This window comes from Muntiacus reevesi, chromosome 14 (assembly GCF_963930625.1).
Source record: "Muntiacus reevesi chromosome 14, mMunRee1.1, whole genome shotgun sequence".
Classification (NCBI taxonomy): domain Eukaryota; kingdom Metazoa; phylum Chordata; class Mammalia; order Artiodactyla; family Cervidae; genus Muntiacus; species Muntiacus reevesi.
The window spans coordinates 40,704,089-40,730,276 of NC_089262.1; the positions used below are offsets into that span (position 1 = coordinate 40,704,089).

The following is a 26,188-nucleotide window of genomic DNA, read 5'->3' on the forward strand; positions in this document are numbered from 1 at the left end:
GAGAGGAATTCATCCTGATGCTTGGAGGCACATCAATAATTTAGCTGGCACAGCACACTTTTAGAACTGGGCCAGATTCCACCAGCCCCGCCCCCTACCCCCCACCCCCGCCCCCCGCCAGGATTCTTTCTCATCTCTGCAACACCTGCCTTACGCCTAAGAAGGTAGGCATGTGAAAATCAGAAAATAAACTCTTAATGTTTAGAATTCCACATCTTTGAAATAAAATTCAATTTACAACTTATGTTTAGCACTTTATATTATGTAGTGTTTTCTTTTTAAGGACTCTGAAGAGAAATTTCCTCAGTTTTCTATATTGAATTAGGTATGTTTTTCCAGCTTAATTGGCCGTGTTTTTTCGATTGAACTTTGTTTTTCAAGCCAGTATCTTACAGGTCTTGGAGCAAAGCATGGAGCCTGCCTTCTCTGTTAAGCCATTCAAGTTAGGTACCACCTCCCTTTGCCACATCTTCCCACCCCCCCATGATTTTTTTTTCCTTCACCAATTTTCTCCTTCATTTTAAAATTTATTTTTAATTTAATGACTTTACTTTTTAGATCGGTTTTAGGTTCACAGCAAAATTGAGAGGAAGGTACTGAGATTGCCTCCTGCCCCCACACATACATAGATAGCTTCCCTATTATCAACATCTCCTACCAAGTGGCACATTTGTTACAACTGGTGAATCTATATTGACTATGATTATCACCCAGAGTCCAGCGTTCTACTTTATGTTATTTTGTAAGCCACTTAAGAAATATGTTGGGAGAGTGAAATGACATTGGTCCAAACAAGACAAGAAACATACAAGTACGGAAGTGTAGAAATAGCTTCCTACCCGTACTGGCATTTGAGTACATCATTTGGGCTCAGAAAAAGTAATGATGTATGTAATCCCCAACCCTGAGAAATTAAGGAAATCTGTACTCTATATTCACTGTTTAATCACATTATAGAATATGTTTAGTTGCTGAGGCATGTCCAACTCTTGTGACTCTACGGACTAGAGCCTGCCAGGCTCCTCTGTCCATGGGGTTTCTGGAGTGGGTTGCCATTTCCCACTCCAGGGGATCTTCCTGACCGAGGGATCAAACACAGGTCTCCTACATTGCAGGTGGTCTCCTTCTTGGCAGGCAGATTCTTTACCAACTGATCCACCAGGAAATAGCCTTTCAAAAAAGTTATTTACTTTTATGTATAGATTTTAGTTATGTGGACAGTTTGGTATATGAACTGGAACCTTTTTTTCATCAGTTTTAAGTCTAATTTGGTTTCTTTCCTTAATTTTAAATAACTGGGTTTGCCTGTGATCCTCTCATCTAGTATAATATATAATAAAATTCAAAACCTGATCTCATTCTCAGAATAAGTCATAAGAGGAAATTGAAATATAAAGAGGTTATTTTCCCAGAAACATACAGCAAGTTAGGAAGGCAGATTTAGAATCTAGGCCTTTTGTTATTGCTCAGGAAATAAGAAACGCTCATTAAACTTTTTCTGTGATTCTTTATCTTTTGTGTTTCTGGCAATAAGAATCTAAACCACAGCAGTAGCTGCAGCAGTTGCTTATGCAGCGCTACTTTTTTGTCAAGTACTTAGCATAATGATGTATATCACCACCCTTAATCTTCATAACAACCCTATCAAGCAGGTACTGTACCCTCCATGTTTCCTAGATGATGAAGCCCAGGCGCAACTTGCTTTAAGCTCACACACTGAGAGAGTGGTAGAGCCAGGATTTGATTCCACATCAGTATTTTTGATTCACCCACTAATCTGTCTCTCATACAATCCTAGATACTCCCTTGCCTTAATAAGGCTTGGAATATGTTTTCAGCATTGAATAGATATTGGGGAAAACGTGAAGTCATTAAAAGAGCCTGGAGGAAAAAATAACTGACTCCAAACATGTAATATCGTGATCAGGCTTGAATAGGTCATCTATTAGTCAAAGGCTAAGCATATCACAGATTATGGAAATAATCTTAAACTCTGTATGACTTTATGTTCAATTGGCATTAATCAAACTTAAGCTATTTTTAAAAGGAAACATATATTGTGAATCTCCAGCAGTGCCTTAAGTACATGCAAATAAAACATGGTATAAATTATTCATATGTTGAGTTCAAATTTATAAACCAAAATTCAATTTATAACTGATGTGCAAATTGAAATAAAAACTCACTTTTCAAAATAATACAGGAATTTAACTTGATGGATGATGTCATTTCGCTGCAGCTGTTTCACCACCACAGTTTGAACACAGCACTGGTTACAGTGGTGGTGCACACTTCTTTTGAAATCAACATGTAGAAAATCATCCCATTGCCCATGTATACTCCCATTTCTCTATCTGAACTACCCTGGAATCTTTGTTCAAATAGCTGACTGTGACATCATCTGGTTCACTTGATGTGAATGTATAATTTACCTTGAGGTCTTTTCCCCTTCGTTTATCATCAGCCAATGGCAATTGTAATTGTTCTTCTTAGTGCCAGCATTCAAAGACCAGTGTGAGCACCGAAATCTCTATTTTAAGGGAGTGTCCATTATACCAAATGTACTCATATGTATATTTCAGGTTGCCATTGAAATGAAACACCATATTGAATTTCTTACAGAGATAGTTAACTCCTCCCTTTCAAATCCAAGAACAGGTAGGGATTTGGGTGTCCAAGTTTAAGAATTACTAGTCTTAGATATTGAAGTCACACTTTAGAATGCAAATGTTATATGAAAGTGGGAACAACTTTAGCTCTTTGACTTGTGTTTTGTTAGTTTGTTTGTTTGGTTAGTCTGTCGAGAATCAGAGAAGCACTTGCAAGGTTTCTTAGGGAATGGTACACAGGAATGGCAATTTTTTATAGGAGGAAAGAATCCGAATCTGCCTGGTATGGTGTCACTGGGGATTCGAGGTTAGTTTAGGTACAGGGGAAAATGATGACCCTGATGTTCTGTTACATTTAAATTTTGCTGAAATCTTGGGAGAAAAATATCTTCAAAAATTAAGTGGGAAATAAAACCTTGGTTTCCTGTTCTGATCTCTGGGAGGGATTTACTGCAAATTTGAAATCATTCATCATTGACTGTGACTGCAGTTTTACCCCCTTCTTCCTCATTACCTCTACAGCTATAAACACCCCCCCAATAATTCCAGATTTCCTCTGAATTCATCTAAGCTAGCTGACAATGTTGGGGTAGTAAGTCTGAGTGATGTAGTTTCTGGCAATCTGAGTTAATTTGGTAAATGAATTATCAGCCTAGTATTAAGAGACACACCTGCCCCCCCCCCTTTTTTTTGTAACAGAAAGTCAGAGATACTTTATTTTCACTTCTAAATCCAAAGGCTAGGTATAGCAGAGTTGTAAAAATGGAATCCCACTTAGTCTGATTCACACAAATATTGACATTTAATCTCGATTTCAAAGTCCCAAGAATGAAAACTTGTAGTTAAACACTGAGCAAGCCACATGTTTAGGTAATATTTCTTAAAAAGTCTTAAAGAAAAAGATATGATACAGGACCTAAGTTTTCAGTGGCATATTTATGCTATTAATACATGTTCTGAAATCTGATAGGTCACATCAGTCCTGAATTAATTTTTAATTAAAACAAACAAACAAACTAACCGAGCTTTATACTTTTTCTATGCCACTGTAGTTTTCTTTCACCTCATTTTAATGTCGATCTTCACTTTATGCCGTTTTCAGTTTTCTTCCAAAAATCTTCCAAAGGCATTCCTCTGTCTGATCTGAGGTCTTATCAGATCAGTTTTAATTGGACTGTCACCTTCAGATTTAATGTCTTCACTGCTCCCATTGACCTCATTCTTAGTATCACTTTCCTTTGAGTCAGTGTTTGTGTCTTCACTCTGCTTTTCCCGACTACTGGACTTCACACTACTTTTTTTGTCATCAGATCCCCTCTTTTCTTTCTCCTTCGATTTTCTATCTTGTTCTCTGTCTTGACTCTTGCTCCGGTGCTTATATGACTTTCGATCTCGACTTTTTGATCTTCTTCGATCCTGACTATGAGATCTGTGCTTTCTTTCTGATCTATCATGGCTTCTGCTTCTTCGTCGATCTCTACTTTTGCTTCGCCTTCTCTCTCTACTTCGTGATCTTTTGTGGTTCCGAGACCTGCTGCATCTTCGGTCAGAAGTTCAGCTTGAATGCCGACTTCTTGATCGACTCCTCTTTCTTCTTTCTCTGTCTCGAGCTCTTTCTTTTTCTCTTTCTTCCTCTTCTCTTCGTCTTTTCGTCTCTCTCTCTTCTCTTTCCCTCTCCCTTTCTTTTTCTCTTTCTTCTCGTTCTTGCGTCTCCTTTTTTAAATGCTCATCACGATCAGGTTCTTCAGTTCTTTTTCTTAATTTTTCTTTTAATTCTTCTACAGTAGCTTTAATTTTGGCATAGCCCATGTGCTGTTTTCCTATCAAATGATCATCTACCTGGGACTGGGCATCTCCCACTTTTGAATAACATGTTAACATAGATTCATCCGTATTGGATTACATAGGTATTACAGCCCTGCCACTTACTATCCAGGTAAACTTGGACAAGTTTTCATGTTTTTACCTTACTTATGAAATGTGTAGAAGGAGAAAAAAAGATTTGTAAATAAAGTTCCTCCTTTACACCCTGGCATATTGTCAGTGGTAGATACTGGTACCATTTTCCTGGTCCAAAAGCAATGTGTTAGATATAACTGAAAACAGCAGGGAAGGCAGGCAGTGCTGAATTAACTTTGAAAAGAAAATGAAAATGTTTAATCTGTTGTACACAATGTTTAATTGTAAAATTTCTTCTCTACTTCAATATCAGCTAAGGGACCCGCTCCAATGCCACTAGAGAAATGGGATCCAGAGAAACTGTCATAGCCTGGGACCCATCTCAGAAAATAAGGCCATGTCTTAAATCTGCAGTTGACATTCTAGAATTTTTTACCGGAAAACAGTGATGCTGTGGTCTTGATTTAGAAAATATTGAGGTCAGAAGTTACCAAATTCCTGCCTTTTGATAGGAACTGAAAATTCTTAGAGGCTCATCATTAAAAGAAAAAAAAAAAAAAATACAGCATATTTTTAAGTGAATGGGACTGTGCTGAACATAAAATTTGCTGATCTGGCTTATTCTCCATAGAGTTAGTTTTGCACAGCTTATTTTTGCTTAGGATTTTTTAGTTTCAGTTTGGTTTCCTTTCCAGGAAGAAAACTACATAAACAAATCAAATAAAAAGAAAAAGTTTAGTTGTATCTTAATCATAATTACTAACAAAAATCGTTTTTAAACCTATGTGGTTGGCACTGACAAAATATTTCAGACTTTTCTTTTGCCACCAAAGCTAAAGGTGTTGATCCTATAGGGTGTCCTTATAAATCTCTTTATATCCTTATTCTTTTACCTTTTAGCAATTAATCAATTATATTTTTAATTATGTCACAGTAATTAATTATTAATTGCAGCACAGTAAAATGATTAGATTTTCTATAGGATGCTTTACCACACATGAAATCATCTTGTATGGTTCAAAATTAAATTCTCTCTAATCACCATGCATTTATTTTCCTTTGATAAATGCATTCTCTCCATAATCTGTACAGAAATCTGATAGTAAATTACCTTGGAACTGTGACAACACACTTACCTTTGGTTTGACAGAATCATGCAGACATTTGTTACACAGCAGTGGAAGCAGAGCAAAGAAAAATCCAATTGCCTGCACAATAAGAAGCTGTCAGAGAAGAAAGTCAAGTCTCCCCTGCATTTATTTACAACCTTGCGCAGGTAGGTAGTAGACATCTTTCCCTCATCTACTTAAATGCTGCACTTGTGATCTTCCATGGTTATTTAGTTCAGAGCATTCCTTCTACAGTCTTGGCATCTGTTTATTTTCTTTATGACTTTAAAGAACAAACCAAGTTACATCCATTCCACCAAAAAACATAGCTACTCATTTCTGTGTTTTGAGTTTGTATTTTAACATTGGTTAAATTTACTGAAATTACATTTCTTTTGGTTTCTAATTCCATAGAGTTTCCCTACCAAAATTAGTCCTTTGTATAGCAGGGGTCCTCAAATGGTCCATGACCTCTTAGGAACCAGGCCACACAGCAGGAGGTGAACTGCAGGCTAGAAAGCAAAGCTTCATATATATTTATAGTCGCTCCTCATCACTAGCGTTACCACCTGAGCTCCACCTCCTGTCAGATCATTGGTGACATCAAGATTCTCAGAGGATTGAAAACCCTAAGCCTAAAGTCAAGGTGGAATATCCTGAGATTGCCACAAAATAGAAATAAACTGCACAATAAATGTAACTCACTTCGACCATCCTGAAACCACCACACTCCCAGGTCCGCGAAAAAATTTTTCTTCCAGGAAACTGTTCCTGAGATGAAAAAGGTTAGGGACCACAGCTTTATAGGGCTCTAGAATAGGTAGGAGGGGGAAAAAAAAACTGGACAATCAATCTTTTTTTTTTTGTGGCTTTCCAGGAAACATAGAATTCAGTCCCTGTGGTCTTTCTGTACATACTTCTGGTTTCAGTTTTCACTGGATAGGCTGGGTTTAAAAGAGATGGTATTTGTAGCAGAGTTGAGTTGATGGAGCCGGACAGGTATTCACGGTCTGTTACACTCACGATCTGCCCTGTGTTAACTCTTCGATTTCGAAGGTCGCCAAGTTATCCTCCCCCTGGTTGTGGAAAAAGCAAATCCAAACTGAAATCGGAGCAGGACGGCATCTCCAAGACACACAAGCTACTGCGGAGGACTTGTTCCAGCACCGTCAAGGCGGAGGACGTGTGCGCGCCGAAGCCACACAGGCCCTTCGGCCGCTCGCTGTCCAGCGACCCCCGGGCCGAGCAGGCCGTGACCACCATTAAGTCGCACAAACTCTTGACCCGCCCCTGCCCTGCCGCCGCCAAGCAGGAGGACTGCCTCGCCCTCAAGTCGCACAAACTCTTGACCCGCTCTTGTTCCGGAGACCCGCGCTGTGAGCACAGCGCCAGCCTGAAGCCTCACAAACTCTTAAGCAGGTCTTACTCCAGTAACCTCAGAATGGAGGAATTATACGGACTCAAGAATCACAAGCTGCTCAGCAAGTCTTACACCAGTGCCCCCAAGTCATCCAAAACGGAGCTTTTCAAGGAACCCAACGCAGAGGGCCGGAGGCTCTCTCTTACCTCAGGGCTCATTGGTATCTTAACACCATCGTCATCTTCATCTTCCCAGCCTGCTGTGCGTACATATTTTCATCTTGCGTTCTTAGATGTTAGCCAAGGGGCAGGAGAGGGTTTTGTGAGTGTGTTCGTTTTGCAAAGGTCTGGTCAAAGACGCACAGTTTTGTTTTGGGTTTTGAAGATTTACTATTTCTTTTTTTCTTTTGAATATTCCTTTGCATACCAGACATTTGCAGCTAATACTGGAATGTTCGTTTTGATTCTGGAAAAATAAACGTTCCTGTGGATGTGAGGTTTAGTCCAGATTCCTGTCATGGGAATGAATGCTCCCAAAAATAGAAGGAATTGAATTCACAAAGCAAGCATGGCATTTTTAATGTTTAGTTAAGTGGGTTTATCTAATCTCTAGTTTTCTTACATAAGCAGTAGAAGTCAGAGTTTGTCTAAAGATTAAGAGTGGTGTCCTTCCTGTTGTACAGAAGTGGAAAGCTTTGCCTGTGAACTTGTAGAGAGGAGTAATAGTTACCCGCTGTATCCCAGAGCGTCACTTCAAGCTGCTCTCAGTGTCTGCTTTATAAACTGAAATTGCTTCATCCTAAACCTGTTTTGTGGTGAAGATGGGGCTGGCAGGAGACTGTATTAAAACTTAAGTACTTTGGGTGGTATGTACTGGGAGTCAGATTTACACAAAGTTTGCCTCTAGAGTGATTAGCATTATAGCCGGCTTCAGATAAAGAAGCAGACCTGTCTTATTTATAATTACATAAAATAATTGACCAAAAGTTTTATTTGCTTTTAGTAAATTTGTGTGTGTGTGTGTGTTGTGGTGCTCTTGTATAGATATGTTTCTGAAATTACATTGTAAACTATACCGTGAAATTTTGTGTGAAGAAAATATATTTGGCTATGTTGGTAGTTTTAGGTGGACATCCCCAAAGCCCGTATCTTCTCAAAACTATCAAAGACATACAGAAAATTAATTTTGTCAGAGTTACATAGTAGAAAGAATCCCATAGTTAGTTTCACTCAAGAAAGATAATTTTAGATATTCTGTGAAAGAAAATGTCTTAGTGTCTTCCCATAATACGTTTAGTATTCTACCCCTTTCAGCAGCTTGGAGGAATTGTACCTCTTTCATACATCCTTGGAGGAATAGTTCTATCTAGTTGTAAAATGAGATTGAATAGTCTAAATGAGGAAGTGGGAGTGTTCAGTGATCAGGGGTAGAGACAGCAAGTTTTTGTGATCATTTAGAGATGCCAGTCATTTTCACTAGAAGATCAGAAATTAAGAATGCAATTCATTTAGTTTAAACAAAAGATTGCAATAATAATGGAGGAAAGAGCATTATAATAAATTCTGAACTCTTAGTGTCATAATCAGTGATTTGATTCACTGGTAATCTTAGAAAATCACATCTGCCTTCATTGTTACAAGAGTAAAACACTATAATTTATATATTTTTCCTAATTAAAAAACATTTTCTTTTTACTTTGCTTCTTATAGTCAAATGGTGCCAAATGCATTCCAATACGAGACCGTGGCTTCCTAGTGCAGGTATGAGCCAAGCCTCTGATATAGTTTAACCTTTAGTGGGTTTTCAAATCCTTCTTGAACTTGACTTAATTCTTTCTCTTTATTGTCTTATTCAGACAATTGAGTTTGCTGAACAGCGGATCCCTGTGTTGAATGAGTACTGTGTGGTCTGTGATGAACCACATGTGTTCCAGAATGGCCCCATGCTTAGGGTAAGTTCTCACTGGTGGAATGTTGGTTTAGAACAGAAATGAAGAGGGTTAAGATAGCGACAAGTAAATAATTGCATTTACAGTAAATGCTCTCTATTGAGTCAATTATTTAATACACAAAGTTGTATAGTTTTGACAAATGTGTCACTATTTCTGAAGGACTCTGTGAAAGACCAACAAACAGTTTCACTTTAGGAAATATTTCTTAACTGTATTTCTTACATGCGCCTATCACCTTGCTGTTTGTCTGTCCTTATATATCTCTGTGTCCATCCATGTTGATATGTATATATATGTAAACTTGTAAACACTGTTTTTTTCAAAACCACACAATCTACAATACTTAATGTTGGAGGAATTCCTGGTGGTCCAGTGGTTAGGACTCCATGCTTTTACTGCCAAGGGTCTGGTTTCAATCCCTGGTTGAGGAACTAAGGCCCCACAAGCCATGCAGTGTGGCAAAAAAAAAAAAAAAGAAGAAGAAGAAGAAGAAAAAGAAGAAGATATTTAATATAGAGAGAAATGGGTAGTCCTTATTCCAATTAGAAGAGGTATATATAATAGAATCAGAATTAGAGGAAAGATTTCAAAAAATGCCTACTCACACATTTGTGGCATTATTAAGGAAGTATGGAAATAAGAATCAATGTGTAAATGTATTTTGGGGGAAAATTATCCAATTAAAATTTTTTCGCAGTTTTTTATTGAGATAAAATTTGTATAAATATACAATTCACTTTTTTAATGTGTACAATTCAATGGTCTTTTTAAAAATTATATTCTCAATTTTGTGCAGCTATGACTACTGTCTATAGTTCCAGAATCTATTACCCCAAAGAAGAACTCCCATAAATGTTAGTAATCACTCCCAATCTTCCCTTACCCTCGTCCTCTGGCAACCACTGATATATTTTCTGTCTCTATGAGTTTGCCTATTTTAGACATTTCATATGAATGCACGTTAAATTATGCATTATGTGGCCTTTTTTTTCACTTAGTAGTAAAATGTTTTTTGAGTTTCATATATTTAGTGTATCTCATTATTTATTCCTTTTTGTGGTGGAGTAATACTCCATTATACAGCTATGTGACTTTTGTTTATCCATTCATTAGTGGATGGAATTACTGGAGACTTGTGTTAGCTCTGTTTAACTGTTTCAGGAACTGGCAAACTATTTCTGACAGTGGCTGTGCCACTTTAGATTTCTAACAGCAGTGTATAATGGGGTTCAAGTTTCTCCACATCTTCACCAACACTTGCTATTCACCTCTTTTTTCCTCCAACTATAGCCATCCTAGGAATTGTGGAGTTGTAGCTCATAATGGTTTGCTTTGTCCTTTGCTAATGACTAATGATTTGAGCTTCTCTTTATGTGCTTATTGGCCATTTGTATGTCCTCTTTGGAGAAATTTCTCTTTAAATCCATTGCCCATTTTTTAATTGGATTATTTGTTTTCTTTAGTGAGTTCTAAGAATTCTTTGTGGCTTCCCTTGTGGCTTAGCTGGTAAAGAATCCACCTGCAATGTGGGAGACCTGGGTTAGATCCCTGGATTGGGAAGATCCCCGGGTTGGGAAGATCCCCTGGAGAAGGGAACAGCTACCTACTCCAGTATTCTGGCCTGGAGAATTCCATGGACTATATACTCCATGAATCGCAGAGTCAGACACGACTGAACAACTTTCACTTCACTTCAAGAGTTCCTTATATATTCTGAATACTAGATTATTATCAGAGATATGATTTGCAGGTATTTTCTCCTGTTTCGTGGATTTTCTTTTTCTTGATGGTGTCCTGTGATACACAAAATTTTTAATGTTAGTGGAATCCAAATTTATCCATTGAGGCATTGCCTAATCCAAGGTAACAAAGATGTATACCGATATTTCCTTCTAAGAGTTTTATAGTTTGTATCTTACATGTAAGACATTGAGTTAATTGTTGTTTATGGTATGAAGTTGAGGTTCAGATTCCTTCTCTTGCATGTGGATATCTAGTTGTCTGTGCACCATTTGTTGAAAAGACTATTCTGGCCTCATTAAATAATATTGTCTTCCTTGTGGAAAGTGACTTAACCATAGATGTGTGAGTTTGGACTCTTGATTTTATTCCACTGATTTTATGTCAGTTCTTATACTTGTACTATACTATCTGAATTACTGTAGCTTTGTAGTAAGTTTGAAATCAAGAAGTGTGAGTTTTCTAATCTGAAGTGAGAATTTTCTGCCTCTTCTCATCAACATTTTACTAGAGGTTCTAGCCAGGCAATTAAGAAGAAAGAAATAATAGAAGGTATCCAGATTAGACAGGAAATACTAAAATGATATCTCTTTGCAGATGATTTATGCACCAGTTACCAGATACTCTGGGTAGATATTTTGCATGCTTGAGTGTATGCTCAGTCGCTTAGTCATGTCCAACTCTTTCCGACCCCATGGACTGTAGCCCACCAGACTCCTTTATCCATGGGATTCTCCAGGCAAGTATACCGGAGTGGGTTGCCATTCCCTTTTCCAGGGGATCTTCTTGACCCAGGGGTTGAACCTGCGTCTCCTGTATTGACAGGCAGATTGTTTACCACCGAGCCACCTGGGAAGCCCCAGGTATTTTGCATATTGCTTCCTTATTTGATTTTCACAGAACTCTGTGGTTTAGGTATTTTTATGCCCATGGTGCAACTAAGGAGATTAAGATTCAAAGAGGGTAGGTAGTTTCGTTAGTATCCTCCCCAGCTATGTGACTGGAAGCTGAACTTTGAAGCTGATTCTGTCTGATTTCAAAACTGCATCACAAACATTTATTAAACGCTTTATGAGTATAAGGCACCATGCTAGAGTCTGTTGCACTTTTTAAGAGAAATTTATCCTATGTGTTTGAAAAGATAAATTATAAAGCCTGAAAACAGCTAATTTTATTAGAATACTTTTGTCTTTCAAGATTTATGTTGTAAAAGAGTATATAACAGCCATTAATGAGCATAGTCGTCTGTCAGGTTTTATGATATATTTGTTTCATTTTATTGTTTTTGGAAAACATATAAAAAAGTTTTTTTGCCCCTCATATGCTATTTTTAACAGTTATTCCTCTCAAAGAGACACATTGCTTGCTATTCAGAAACCAAATTAACTGACTCAGCATTTATTTTAGTAAAGATTTGTACAAGATTGTTATTTTTATTTGATACACAGAAATGTATAGCTATGATGAAAGGAGAAAGAATCATTTTATCATGTTCATTTATCCCATTAAGGAGGCTAATCTTTATTTTGTTTGTCATTGTGCATCTGTGGACCTTGATTTATTTCTTAATCCATGGCAATAATATTTTCATTGCAGAATATAATAGTCATGTTATTAATAGCATAAGCTTTTTGGGTGTTTTTTTGTAATCATGTTTTTGAAGTGCTTTACATGGATCTTCCTTGATGGCTGTGCTTCCCTTGTGGCTCAGCTGGTAAAGAATCTGCTTGCAATGCGGGAGACCTGGGTTCCATCCCTGGGTTGGGAACATCCCCTGGAGAAGGGAAAGGCTACCCACTGCAGTATTCTGGCCTGGAAAATTCCATATACTGTACAGTCCATGGGGTTGCAAAGAGTTGGACATGACTGAGCAACTTTCTCTACATGGATTGTCTAATTTAATCCTTATAATAACCCTCTGAGGATGGGTATTACTACCCCTGCTTTATAGATGAGGAAAACAGTATTTTTTTTAATGTCACAATGCTAGTAATTGATAGGGACAGGATTTGAATCCTGGCAGAATGGCACCAAGGCCATGGTTCTCAATCATAATGCTGCTCTTGACTTACATACTTGAACTGACTACTTTTACGTCCTGGAAATTGACTACACTTGGTGTAGTTTGCTCTTCCCAGTTTCCTTACTGGCAGTTCATTCCAGTAATAGGTGATAGAAAGATCATAGTTGATATTAGTATTCTCTGTGCCTTGCTCCAAGTTCTCTTTTACTTTATCTCTGTCTTTCTGCACCAGTTAAGCATGCTCTCTATTTCTAGAAATGGAAATACTTTTGTAAACAAGAGTGAAGACGACATTTTTAAATAAATAGTTTATCAAGTGGTTTTATGTTGCTGTATTTCAGGCTGATATCTAAGGAAATCAGAAACCTTACTTTCTTAAGTAGTAAGATAAGTGACATATGAAATCAGATCAGGAAATGAAAATAGAGAAACATCTCATATTTAAAGGAAGAAAAGTAAACAGAATACCTCCTTGTTGTATTGAACAGGTATTTCACTTAAATCAGGCATATTCATTTCTTCTTTCTTATATTCCCGTTGCAGTGTATTTTGCTATAATCTCAATAATGTATGGTGATTCATTTCAATAATGTATAACAATTTTTACAAATGTAATTTCCTGTGGATAGTAATCAATAAATGGACTCATTGATCACTAATTCTCAGTCCAGTTAGCACATTAAAAACTGCAGTAAATCCCCAAGCTATAAAAAGGAGACATGATAGCTCCATGGGTGATTAAATGGTTAGATAGAATTGTTTCCATAGATTTTCTGCCTCATGTTTGTTACATTTGTTAGATTTCTCTGTCAAAATTCAAACTGTTTCTCATCTCACTTTTTTTCTCTTTTCGTCAAGCCTGATTGTTATTTAAATGACTTAAGTCTCCATTTACTCCTATTTCCCAAATGTCCTAAAATTTTGTCACTAATTTCCTGTTGTGTCACTTTCCTCAGAGGTCTAGGCAAGCTTGTCACACTTTTGCAACATGAGGAACTAAACTACTTATTTAGAAATACCACAAGGCTCTGATTTTCTCTTTTGTTTACAAAGGTTATAAATATCACCCTCAGGTGGGTTCTGACACGCAATACTTTAGATCTGCATAAAACTCATTATCAGGAGGGTTGTTCAGAGTCCCAGAATTTCAGTTTGGCAGTACGGTCTGCAATCCCATCAGAAAACCAAACCAAAACCAAATTACTAGTTTCTACATTTTGGAATCAACTAGAGTGTTAATGCAGTAGACTGTTTGGGTGATGCTTTAGAATGTTGATTTTGGACTTCATCAAGTGTGTTTGCAAAAGAGGAAAAGGAGGATTTACTGCCAGGATCACCACTGTTTTTATCAGCCTGTAAATTCCTAGTGCCCTTATCTTTTTGTTATACTCACCTTAAACCCCGTTCTTGGATCAATGCAGGTGTCTGTCTTCTTTGAACCCTGTATGTGAGCTGCTGAATCCTATTGGAGAAAACCACTCACGTGGTTGTGTGGCTTAGTATCCCTGCAAAGTTGGAACTTTGTCAGTGACAGCGGGTGTTTGTTCCCTCTGTCCCTGGTTAACAGACTTTCTTGTTTCCCACATCAGCATGTGATAGAATAATTATGATCTTGTTTTCTTCTCCTGCCCTGTGGAAATGTCCCACATTACTTGCTTTGTGATATCAGGCCTGAGATTCTCCTGTCACCTCTTAAGAATAATGCTCCATCCCACTAAAGTCAAATTAAAGAAACCCATGAATCTAATAATTTTTGTACCCAGTTTTGCTGTGGACCTTAGACAAATGTTTGTTAACTAAGGTTCTTGTTTTCCGAGTGAAGTTAACAATGCTCAGCTATAGTTTGGTCATAGCTTAAGGCACTCCCAAGACCCATCTTGAGAAACTGAGTATGTGGGTAAACCTGGATATGTCCCATTTTACCTAAGAGGAAAACAGGTAGGTCTTCTTGTATTTAGGTCTGACCTTCATACCTTAATATTTAGAGAATGGATGAAGAAGTATAGCAATTTTCTCCCCCCATATCCATTTCACAGAAGTTAACGTTGCAAGTTTTGAAATAACAGGTCAAACTAAATAATTATGCCAAAAAGCTTTTAGTTAAAATATAAATATTTTTACACCCAAATTGAGTAGGAATTGGTTTTAATAATCAAACAACAGCTTTAGTTTTATGAGACAGTAGGGATGTCAACATGTATATTGAGGCCTACCCAGGCCTGATCCTATTTCATTATGGATCTGTCTTGATCTCTCTGGGATTCCTGTCTTTCCTAATCTACAGTAAATCTTGCCTTGCTCCAAATGTGTCTTCCTTCCAAACCATTGAAAGAACCCAAAGTACTGTCTATAAAACTGGAAATACAGAAAATTAAAGGCTTTTAGGTTTTGTGTTTCTAGTCAATACTCTTAATTATTCTCATGTGTAAATACAACTTCATAATTTAAAAAAACACTAGTTTTTTAAATTATGAAGTTGTATTTACATTGCTCTTTTCTATTTTAGCAAGAAATGCTTTAGAAACAAATTAAGAATTTTGATAAACTACCGGTATGAAAATAAAAGTACCACGTCATGATATGCTTCAATGAAAAGTCCTATTAAACACATATTTCTATATATAGATTGAGTTAACATAAGTAGAAGAGACTGGGCTTCCCAGCTGGCTCTGGTGGCAAAGAAACAGCCTGCCAAGGCAGGAGATGTGAGGGACATGAGTTCAACCCCTGAGTCAGGAAGATCCGTGGAGGAGGGCATGGTAACCACTCCAGTCCTCCAGTATTCTTGCTTGGAGAACGCCCAAGGACAGAGGAGCCTGGCAGGCTACAGTCCATCAGGTCACAAAGAGCTGGACACGACTGAGCAACTTTCACACACTATCCAGCTTACCTGATAGTGTTAATATTTCAACAGTTCTCTATACCTCAGGGAGGTTTTATAATCTTTATCTCACTTGATTCTTCTCTCTCGGTCCTTTTATCAACCTGGTGAACTACATCTGATTTTATGCCTGTTTTGTAGCTGGGAAAACTGAACTGTGCACATAAGCTCCAGCTGGAACAGCATCCATTTTCATCTGTTTTATATATTGGGCTTACATGAAATATTTTGTTTGAAAAACACGATCACAGCAAAAAAGAGTTTGAAAACCACTCACCTACACTGTGCTATATATAAATACATAGCTGGATTCTCGAATTGTGTTATTTCTGTTTTCAGTAGGAAGTAATTTAAATTCATTGAAAACACAAAATTTCTAAAATGCAGTTAGGTTCTAAAATATTCTTTAGGGCTTAAAATCATTTTTTGAGTCATGTTTTTACTGCTAACATTTGCTTTGTTTTGATTCAAGTAAAATTAAAAATGTATTCATTTTAGCTTAAAAATTTCTAAAGTGAATCTTAATTTAGGGAAAGTTCCCCATGTTTTTAAATGGTGCATAGTGAATGTTATATTGCAGATATATTATGTGTAATGGCAGGAGGGACTTGTCATGGTTTTACAGTTTAAGTTATAGGGACTAATTATTTGAAGGCAATTTAATAGTATAACAGTAAGAATAGATAATATTTTATAAATTGAAGCTAATAGATTTCTTGTAACCTTGAATTAGTAAATAATGTACATTTTGGGTGATATCTAGGCATGTATACTTTATTAAGTCATGCCTAATAAAACAGACAGCTTTGCTTATCTAGCAGTCGCTATTCCATAAGTATGTTTTATTTAGAATTGAGGCTGGAGTTTTCTGTGCAAATAATATAGTGATAGCAGGTTTTCCTGGGAGCAGGGTACTGGCTGGCAGTCTGCTCAGGGTGGGAGAATGCTAACTGCAGTATAACTGTGTATTTTATTAAGGAGGAATGAATCACTTTCCTGGAATAGGATGTCCTTTCTGTGAGACAGCTTGTCTTGATTACTTGTGATTTGAGAACTTTCTTTTAGTACGCCATCTTGGGTTGACATTTTGAACTCCTCTCATATAAAATGTGGGTAAACAGTTATCTACAAAAACTAGATTGGCAAATAATTATCTGAAAATTAAGCTTATTTATATCTTTAATACTCTACTGGATGCTCTAGTAAAATGATTGATGGACGTAACACTGTTATTTTAAAATCCACTGGCATTTATTTAGTGTGGTGGTGGTGGTGGTAGTCTCTTAGTTGTGTTTAACTCTTTTTGTGACCCCATGAGCTGTAGCCCACTAGGCTCCTCCATCCATGGGATTTCCCAGGCAAAAGTACTGGAGTGGGTTGACATTTCTTTCTCTAGGGAATCTTCCTGATCCAGGCATTGAATCTGTGTCTCCTGCATGGGCAGGTGATTCTTTACTACTGAGTCACCTGGGAACCCATACTGTGGTACATAAATTAATTGCAGTACTACTACCTCTATCATTACTATTTTAAAAATAAAGATAAAATTATTTTTATAAGAATGTAATGTGTAGTTCTACTCCAGATTTTTCAGAATGGTAATATCATTTCTTGCCCTCCTCCACAAAGCAAGTTTTCTATCGTACCTGATTTCCTCCTTCAAACAGTTGCAGTAATAGGATATTCTTAGAAATCACTCTTGCAGATTTGGGTATGGGAAGAAAGGCCATTTTTCAGTGAAAAAAATTCAAGAAAAAAAAGGAGTGTTTATAAAGAAATTAAGCCATAGCTTTATCATTAGGATTGTAAATTTATAATTTAAAATAATGGGTCAATTGATAATGGGTCAATTGATAAAATAATGGATCAGTCAATCTCCAATGTGATTTGGAGATTTAGAGGTTGGAATGGAAATAAGTCTGGGAGGAAGATGAAACAGCAATGCAGGAGAAACCATTCAGAAAAGACTGAACTGTTGCTGATTTGTTGCTCAAGATAAAGACTAGGAGGTCTGGGCAAAATTGGTAAAAAATCATTTGAGACAAAGTCAGGGTGGCCCGTTAATTCCTAGGATTGGGGACAGAGTATGCTGATAGAATAGTCAAATTTCAAATGATTACCTTCCAGTCTAGTTTAGCAGAGTATTTTATTTCATTTTCCTTTATACTATTTAATAAGGCAACAATTTAATGCCAAAAATTAGTTTCTACTTTATTCCCTGAATATGTGTGTGAATATACATACATACATATATATTAGGATGATCACAAAATAAATATAATTAACTATCCAAGGTTCAAGAAGTCAGACATAGGAAGACAAATATCATGATATCGCTTATATATGAATCTTTTTTAAAAGTTGTTAAATGTTCTTATTTATAAAACAAAAGTAGAGTTGTGGATGTAGAAGATAAAGCTACTTAGGAGAGATGGGGGAGGGATAAGTTAAGAGATTGGAATTAACACAAGAGTATATATAAAATAGAGAACTGGTAAGAACCTGCTGGCTAGCACAGGGAGCGCTACTCAGTACTCTGTAACGGCCTATATGGGAAAAGAATCTAAAACATATGTAAATGTGTAACTGATTCATTTTGTTGTATACCTGAAACTTACATTATAAATCAGCTATACTCCAATAACAGAGAAGGCAATGGCACCCCACTCCAGTACTCCTGCCTGGAAAATCACATAGATGGAGGAGCCTGGTGGGCCGCAGTCCATGGGTTCACTAAGAGTCAGACACGACTGAGCAACTTCACTTTCACTTTTCACTGTCATGCATTGGAGAAGGAAATGGCAACCCACTCCAGTGTTCTTGCCTGGAGAATCCCAGGGACGAGGGAGCCTGGTGGGCTGCTGTCTATGGGGTCGCTCAGAGTCGGACACGACTGAAGCGACTTAGCAGCAGCAGCAGCATACTCCAATAAATTCTTTTTAATTTAAAAGAAACGAAAAAAAATTTTCCAGAGTTCAAATACAAAATCTTAAAAATGATCATTGCTTGTATATACTAACTGAGCCTTATCATGATACTAATCTTTAGGATTGATGGATTTTATTCATAAAAAAAGCTGTATGTTTATTTGGAAATAGGATTATTAAAAACAAAGTACTTTCTGTGTCTCTGTTTACTTCTTCAGTGAACTTTGGGTATCTGGAATATGAAGTAATTCCTGTGGCCCCTTGATTTCCAAAGCTTACCTTCCCCTGAATTCTTTTTTGTTTACAGTTTCATTATACTCAAACACCAATATAGTGTTTGACACTATAGTAAGTATGCAATAAAATGGTTGTTCTTATTTCAGACCATACCATGCTCCCAGAAAGTGAGCAAAAGAAACAACCCAATGTCAGTGGGAGAAATTGAGGGGCAGCCGCACATGCACGTAGATACACACAAAAAAATAGGAGAAGATTAAGTTAAATGCTAAAGTAAACATAGTAGAAATTGAACAGTCTGCTCTAAGTTTATCTAAGTGCATATAGCAGTGTGTATAGCATGAGTCTGGATGAAGAACTTTGTCCAATTAATTTCCTGCCATAGGTAGTTTTTCCTGATGTTTCTGAAATAGAATCTTTTTAAGACTGACAAAGAAAATACATCAATTTATTTGGGGAGAAATTTACTTTAGGGAATGTCAATCAGAAATCTTTGTGTGATTGGCGTTTTGTCTACAAAGCCACCACGTGGGCCTATTCTGAGCATAAAGGGTGCTCAGTATGGGGCTGTCCTTCCCCACTAGTTAAGCAGTGGACGAAGTCATCCTCTGAAGTCAGTGAGCATGGGAGCAGTAGCACTAACAAATATGTCTCTCTGCTGTGCCGGGCACCACGGGCTGCATCGTGTTAGGCTTCATCAGCTACCTAATGTGATGTAACTCAGGAGATGAGATAAATCAAACAGATGACACTGTATTAGATTTGAAAGATGAGAGCTCTTCCAAGGCAATTGCAGAGTGTATATTTCAGTGCTGTTGACTTCAGGAGGTTATTGAAGTCAAGAAATCTTTGCAACAAAACCAGTCTTTCAAGAGTTAGGTAGCAAGTAAGCAGAGTCATGCTTATTTCTTCCAGAGAAAATTACCTAGGAAGAAATGGCATTCTTCTTTGTAGATTTGTTTTACACAGCTTGGGATTGGACATCATTTTTTAGTATATCGCCAGCTTAGTTATCTGCTTTCAAATGCATCTTCTGTGCAAATGTGTATTAATTTAAATGCATCTTCCGTGCAAATGTGTATTACGCAAGCAAGATGGATTTTCCACTTAAAGGATATATTTTGTGCATGCATGCTCAGTCATGTCCAACTCTGTGACTACATGGACTGGAGCCTCCCAGGCTCCTCTGTCCATGGGATGGATTCTCCAGGCAGGAATACTGGAGTGGGTTGCCATTTCCTTCTCCAGGGGATCTTCCTGACCCAGGACTTGAACCTGCATCTTCTGTTTTGGCAAGTGAATTCTTTACCACTGAGCCACCTGGGATAGATCCAAAGGATATTTTCACATATTGCTGAATCATTCCGAGTGCAAGTGCCTAAAACTAACTGAAATGAAATTTTAATCATATTTTTGACTATATCAGTAAAATGGCTATTTACTAATTGTTAACTATATTTAGAAATTTAATTTTTTAAAATAAAGCGATAGTTCTTCCCATCCCCTCTCAGTTTTATTGAGATATAAGTGACATACAGCACTGTATAACTTTAAGATATACAGCATAATGATTTATCTTACATGCCTCATGAAATGATTATCCCACTAAGTTTAGAATGTCCATCATCTCATATTAATACAAAATAAAAGAAAAAAGAGAAAAGCCTTTTTTCCTTGTGATGAGAACTTTTAGGATTTTAGTGTGTTTTATATGTAACATAAAAGCTGGATTTAGAAAAGGCAGAGGAACCAGAGAGCAATCAATTTGCCATCATCTGTTGGATCATCGAAAAAGCAAGAGAGTTCCAGAAATAAAATCTACATCTGCTTTATTGATTACGTTAAAGTCTTTGACTGTGGTTCACAACAAATTGGAAAGTTCTTAAAGAGATGGGAATATCCGACCCCCTTACCTGCCTTCTGAGAAATCTGTATGCGGGTCAAGAAGCACCAGTTAGAACTGAACATGGAACAACGGACTGGTTCCAAATTGGGAAAGGAGTATGTCAAGGCTGTATATTGTCACCCTGCTTATTAAATTTATATGCAGAGTACATTATGAGAAATGTTGGGCTGGATGAAGCACAAGCTGGAATCAAGATTGCCAGGAGAAATATCAATAACCTCAAATATGCAGATGACACCACCCTTATGGCAGAAAGTGAAGAACTAAAGAGCCTCTTGATGAAAGTGAAAGAGGAGAGTGAAAACAGTAGCTTAAAACTCAGCATTCAGAAAACTAAGATCACGGCATCTGGTCCCATCACTTCATGGCAAATAGATGGAGAAACAATGGAAACAGTGAAAGACTTTATTTTGGGGGGGCTCCAAAATCACTTCATATGGTGACTGCAGCCATGAAATTAAAAGACACTTGGTCCTTGGAAGAAAAGCTATGACCAACCTAGACAGCATATTAAAAAACAGAGACATTACTTTGCCAACAAAGATCCATCTACTCAAAGCTATGGTTTTTCCAGTAGTCATGTATGGATGTGAGAGTTGGACTATAAAGAAGGCTGAGCACCAAAGAATTGATGCTTTTGAACTGTGGTGTTGAGGAAGACTCTTGAGAGTCCCTTGGACTGCAAGGAGATTCAACCGTCCATCCTAAAGGAAATCAATGCTGAATATTCATTGGAAGGACTGATTCTGAAGCTGAAATGCCAATACTTTGGCCATCTGATGCGAAGAACTTACTCATCTGAAAAGACCCTGATCCTGGCAGGAGGAGAAGGGGATGACAAATGAGAAGGTGGTTGGATGGCATCACCGATTCGATGGACATGAGTTTGAGAAAGCTCTGGGAGTTAGTGATGCCCAGGGAAGCCTGGTGTGCTGCAGTCCATTGGGTTGCAAAGAGTTGGACACAAGCGAGTGACTGAACTGAACTGAACCGATAATGTAACACACACCAGTGTTAATTAATCATGTTGTACATTATGTCCCTAGTAGTTATTTATCTTGTAATTGGAAGTTTGCACCTTTAGACCACCTCCATCCAGTTTCCTCTCCCTCCACCCTTCCACTTCTGGTAACCACAAATCTGTTCTCTTTTTCTATGAATTTGTTTGTTTTTGAAGTCTAATTGACCTACATAGAACACTTTGATAGTTCCTGGTATATAACGTAGTGATTTGATATTTCTGTACATTACAAAATGATCACCGCAATAACTCTAGTTACTATCTGACACCATACAAAGATGCTACATTATTATTGACTATCTTCCCCGCACTGTGCATTTCATCCCTGTGACTCATGTATTTGGTAAATGAAGTTTGTACCTCTTAATCTCCCTCATGTTTTCTGTCATCCAACCAACCCCCTCTCTCCTGGCAACCACCTGTTTGTTCTCTGTGTCTATGACTCTGCTTATATTGTGTTATGCGTCCTCATTTGTTTTGTGCTTTTAGGTGCATATAAGTGAAGTCCATACAGTAGTTGTCTTTCTCTGATTTATTTAGGTGAGCGTAATGTTCTTGCAAATGGCAATATTTTATTCTTTTTTATGACTGAGTGGTATTCCAGTTATTTATATATACCACATCTCCTTTATCCATTCATCTATAAACGGGCACTTAGGTTGCTTCCATACCAGGACTATTGTAAATAATATTTATATAGTATTTCTTCCTTTTTAACAATTTGTATTTATTTCTTTACTTTTGGTTGTGCCGGGTCTTCGTTGCTGCGCAGGCTTTTCTCTAGTTGTGGCAAGTGGAGGCTCTAGTTGTGGCGTATGGGCTTCTCATTGCGGTGACTTCTCTTTTGTGGAGCATGGGCTCTGGATGGGTGGGCTTCAGCAGATGCGGCTCCCCAGCTCTAGAGCAGAGGCTCCGTAGTTGTGGCGCCTCAGGCTTAGTTGTGCTGCATCATGTGGGATCCTCATGGATCATAAATTGAACCCGTGTCTCCTGCATTGGCCGACCAATTCTTTACCACTGAGCCACCAGGAAGCCCCTCTTCCTCTTTATTAATAATATTCTAAAACTTTGCATTTTATATTTATTATAAAGAATATCATACATTTAATATAGGAATTGGAAGATGGTAAAAAGAAAATGTTGAATTGATTCCCCTTTCTTTTGTAGCCTACGGTGTGTGAACGAGAGCTGTGTGTATTTGCTTTTCAAACCCTGGGAGTAATGAATGAAGCTGCTGATGAAATAGCAACTGGAGCTCAGGTACTAACACATGATACTAATTATTTTATATTTGGATGTGAAAACATTATTTATTTTGCCCTTCTTTGGGGGCAAATTTTTGATAGTTTCTTGATACACTGAAAAAGCAAACTGGCATTTGATAATTTTAGATAGGCACTGCAGTTTGCCAACTTTATTTAATGTGTTTTGTCATTTTACAGTTGGCAAGAGAAGTTAAACCAACTTTAATTGTTTGAAAAATAATTGCATTTCTTTTTTATATGGTAAAACTGAGATACTGAAACCCTTGCACTTGCATTATGTAAAATTTATTTGTAAAGTAACAGTGCCATAAAATGGAAGCCAATTTATTTTTAAAACTTAGGTGAAAAGATAATGGGCAGAACAGGTAATAAAAAGAAAGCATTCAGTTTTACAATAGTAGTGTTTATAACAGGAAGAAAAAATATAAAAACAAAGAAAAAACTTGGAAGTAGAGCAGAGTCCCATGTTTCTGGAAAGGAACAAAACAAAATCAGTTGTTAAGATGCCAAAATGTATTACATCATGCAATTTCATTAAAATTTCAACTAGTTTTTGTTCATTCATTGAACATGACTGAAATACTAATAGAGGAGAAAAATTCCAAAAATAAAAAAATAATGAATGTTAATTAAGAGAGGCTAGACCAACCAATGGAGAAGGCAATGGCAACCCACTCCAGTACTCTTGCCTGGAAAATCCCATGGATGGAGGAGCCTAGTAGGCTGCAGTCATGGGGTTGTGAAGAGTCTGACACGACTGGGCAACTTCACTTTCACTTTTCACTTTCATGCATTGGAGAAGGAAATGGCAACCCACTCCAGTGTTCTTGCCTGGAGAATCCCAGGGACGGGGGGTGGGGGGGAGCCTGGTGGGCTGCCGTCTATGGGGTCGCACAGAGTCGGACATGACTGAAGCGACTTAGCAGCAGCAGACCAACCAAATACAAAGCCGTATTATGTAATCCTGTAGTATTTTATCAAAATACAGTACTGGCAAGGAAAGTACTACCCAGAAAGTCCAATAATCCCCATAATTGCTCATGTTTTAAATAGATTTTTTATATATTAATGGAGGTATCACATCATACCATAAATAAAAATGGTTTAGTGTGATGGAAACAACTGACTTGCAACATGGAGGGAAAAAACACTTTTAGGTCTTTACACTTGTGTGCAAAATCAAATTCTGAAAGACTTATACTTTAAAAGTTTAAGTATTACTTTGTATAAGTGTTTAAAAGTATTATATCTCAACTGGAGAAGAGTCAAATTAAGCATGTACAGCTTATGTAGGGCATCGGGTTCATGCATTTATGCACATATAAGAAATCATAAAGAAAAAAATAACAGATCTGAGTCCATACATATTTTATATCTTTTATTTGAAAAAATAGTGAGTGCTAAGAGCTAATTTTGAAAAAGTGTATTTTGCTACTAACTTAATTACATGGAAGCTCATAAAAATTGAGAGGAAAAACATGAGTATCATTACAAATTAATACAGGAAATAAATGCACAATTCACAAATATGAACCTGTAGTTAGTAAAGAAACACGAGAAAATATTTACCTTCACTGAAAATCAAAGGAAGCTAAATGTAAGAGAATTTTAAAAAATTCACAAAGATGGGTGGGAAGAATGATCATACAAGAGACATATGGTCATCATTGCAGTAAATATCAGATGCCCGCTGTGTAACAGGTGGTACACTAGACTAAGATAAAGCGGTTAACACAGACAGCCCAGGCCTCGTGGACTTACACTCCCTTAACCTAATTATTTCACTGATGAGCTAAACTGAGGTGCCAACACTTGATGAAATTTTAAGGGCACTATTTGTGATGTAATGAGTTACAAATGAAAATGATGCAAACAGTAGAACATTGACCAGCTGTGATATGGAAAAAATGATTCCGTGGTTAAAGTAAACTTTAAAAATCCAGCTTAATATTACCTTTGCATCCAATGTGTGCAAATCTGCATACTAAAAGCTCTTAAGAATCTCTAAAACTGAAGAAAATGACTAGCCTATACTTAGAGGGTTTCTCAAATGTATCTGACTGTGGTGAGTCTTTTTTTTTTTTTAATGTAAAAGGTTTTCTCATCCCTTGGAAACTAATATTGCTCAAAAAAGAAAAGATACTTTAATATATGCTATTTATAGCTGTGTAAAAATAAACTTTACACAGGTGTATGTAAATATATATACACAAATAAATGTATTTTCACATGAATATATATGTATGTGTGTATGTATATGTATATATGTATAATTATTTGAGTAGTATGATTAACATTTAAGCATTTTACTGGATGTAAATTGTCTCTCATACAGTTTAAGCAGGGAAGAAAGTAAAGCCTAGAAATAAGACATAATTGATTAGAAGGAAACTTAACCTCTTAACAGTAGGCTAAGTTGATAGAATAATAGATGCTTTTTTCCCCTCTTATTATAGATACATGTCTAAAAATAGTGGATCTTAAAGTGAAATTATGTTTGGATTATGTAACGATAGTAACAAAGCACAAGTTTTCACTTAGATTAATTTAATGATTCCGCTCTAAAGATCAATACCCCTCCCCCCCAAAAATTAGAGAATTTAGTGATTCTACTCGAATGCCAATGCAGAATATTCTTTTAACCTTTTTAAAGATATACCCCAGTATTCTGGTTGAAATCTTAGAGATTACATGTAAATGGATTCTTTTTCTAAATAGCACTGTATCTCTGTAGTCTTGTTTCATCAGCTGACTCTTGAATTTTTCATGGGGCTCTGAGGAGCTCTGGAGGTTACATGAACTTTCTTTAGAGGGATCTGCGGGAGACTGGTCTGGGATGAGAGTATGTCAACAACTGGGATTCCAGGCCTCCAGATACTGCTTTAACCAGAAGGCAGCTCCATTTTATTTTATTTCTTTTATGTACTGGTGCTCTTACATACAATTTTCTTAAAAAGGAATTACTATGGAATTGCTTGAAAGCCAGTGGTCTACAATTTTAAATTCACCTCTTCTCCAAAAAAAAAAAACCATTTTATTCCATGGAAAAGTTTTCATATGCAAACAGAATACAAATTCAAAAACTGTAGTATAAACCTTTCTTTGTGCCAAGATTCCCAGTCTGACTACTATAATAGATAAACTATTAATATGGTATATTTTATTTCTAACTCACACAACTGTCTGGTTAGAATGTTTGTTGGGTAGCTCTGATCATTGAAGGAAATGGATTCAGTCCACCATGTGGGTCTGCTGTGTTT

The 26,188-nt window shown here is 37.0% G+C and overlaps 1 protein-coding gene and 1 pseudogene across 2 annotated transcripts in view; one reads left to right on the top strand and one right to left on the bottom strand.

The window, feature by feature from the left end:
• PARP8 (poly(ADP-ribose) polymerase family member 8) overlaps positions 1–26,188 on the top strand; it is a 192,743-nt gene that overhangs the window by 132,720 nt on the left and 33,835 nt on the right. For both annotated transcript variants that reach the window (XM_065905180.1, XM_065905179.1), the window contains exons 12-16: positions 5,659–5,784; positions 6,674–7,238; positions 8,687–8,737; positions 8,833–8,928; positions 22,831–22,923. In XM_065905180.1, coding sequence (XP_065761252.1) covers positions 5,659–5,784; positions 6,674–7,238; positions 8,687–8,737; positions 8,833–8,928; positions 22,831–22,923 — 931 coding nt within the window. The remainder of the gene's footprint in view (positions 1–5,658; positions 5,785–6,673; positions 7,239–8,686; positions 8,738–8,832; positions 8,929–22,830; positions 22,924–26,188) is intronic.
• On the bottom strand, positions 419–5,650 carry LOC136146344 (luc7-like protein 3 pseudogene; annotated as a pseudogene).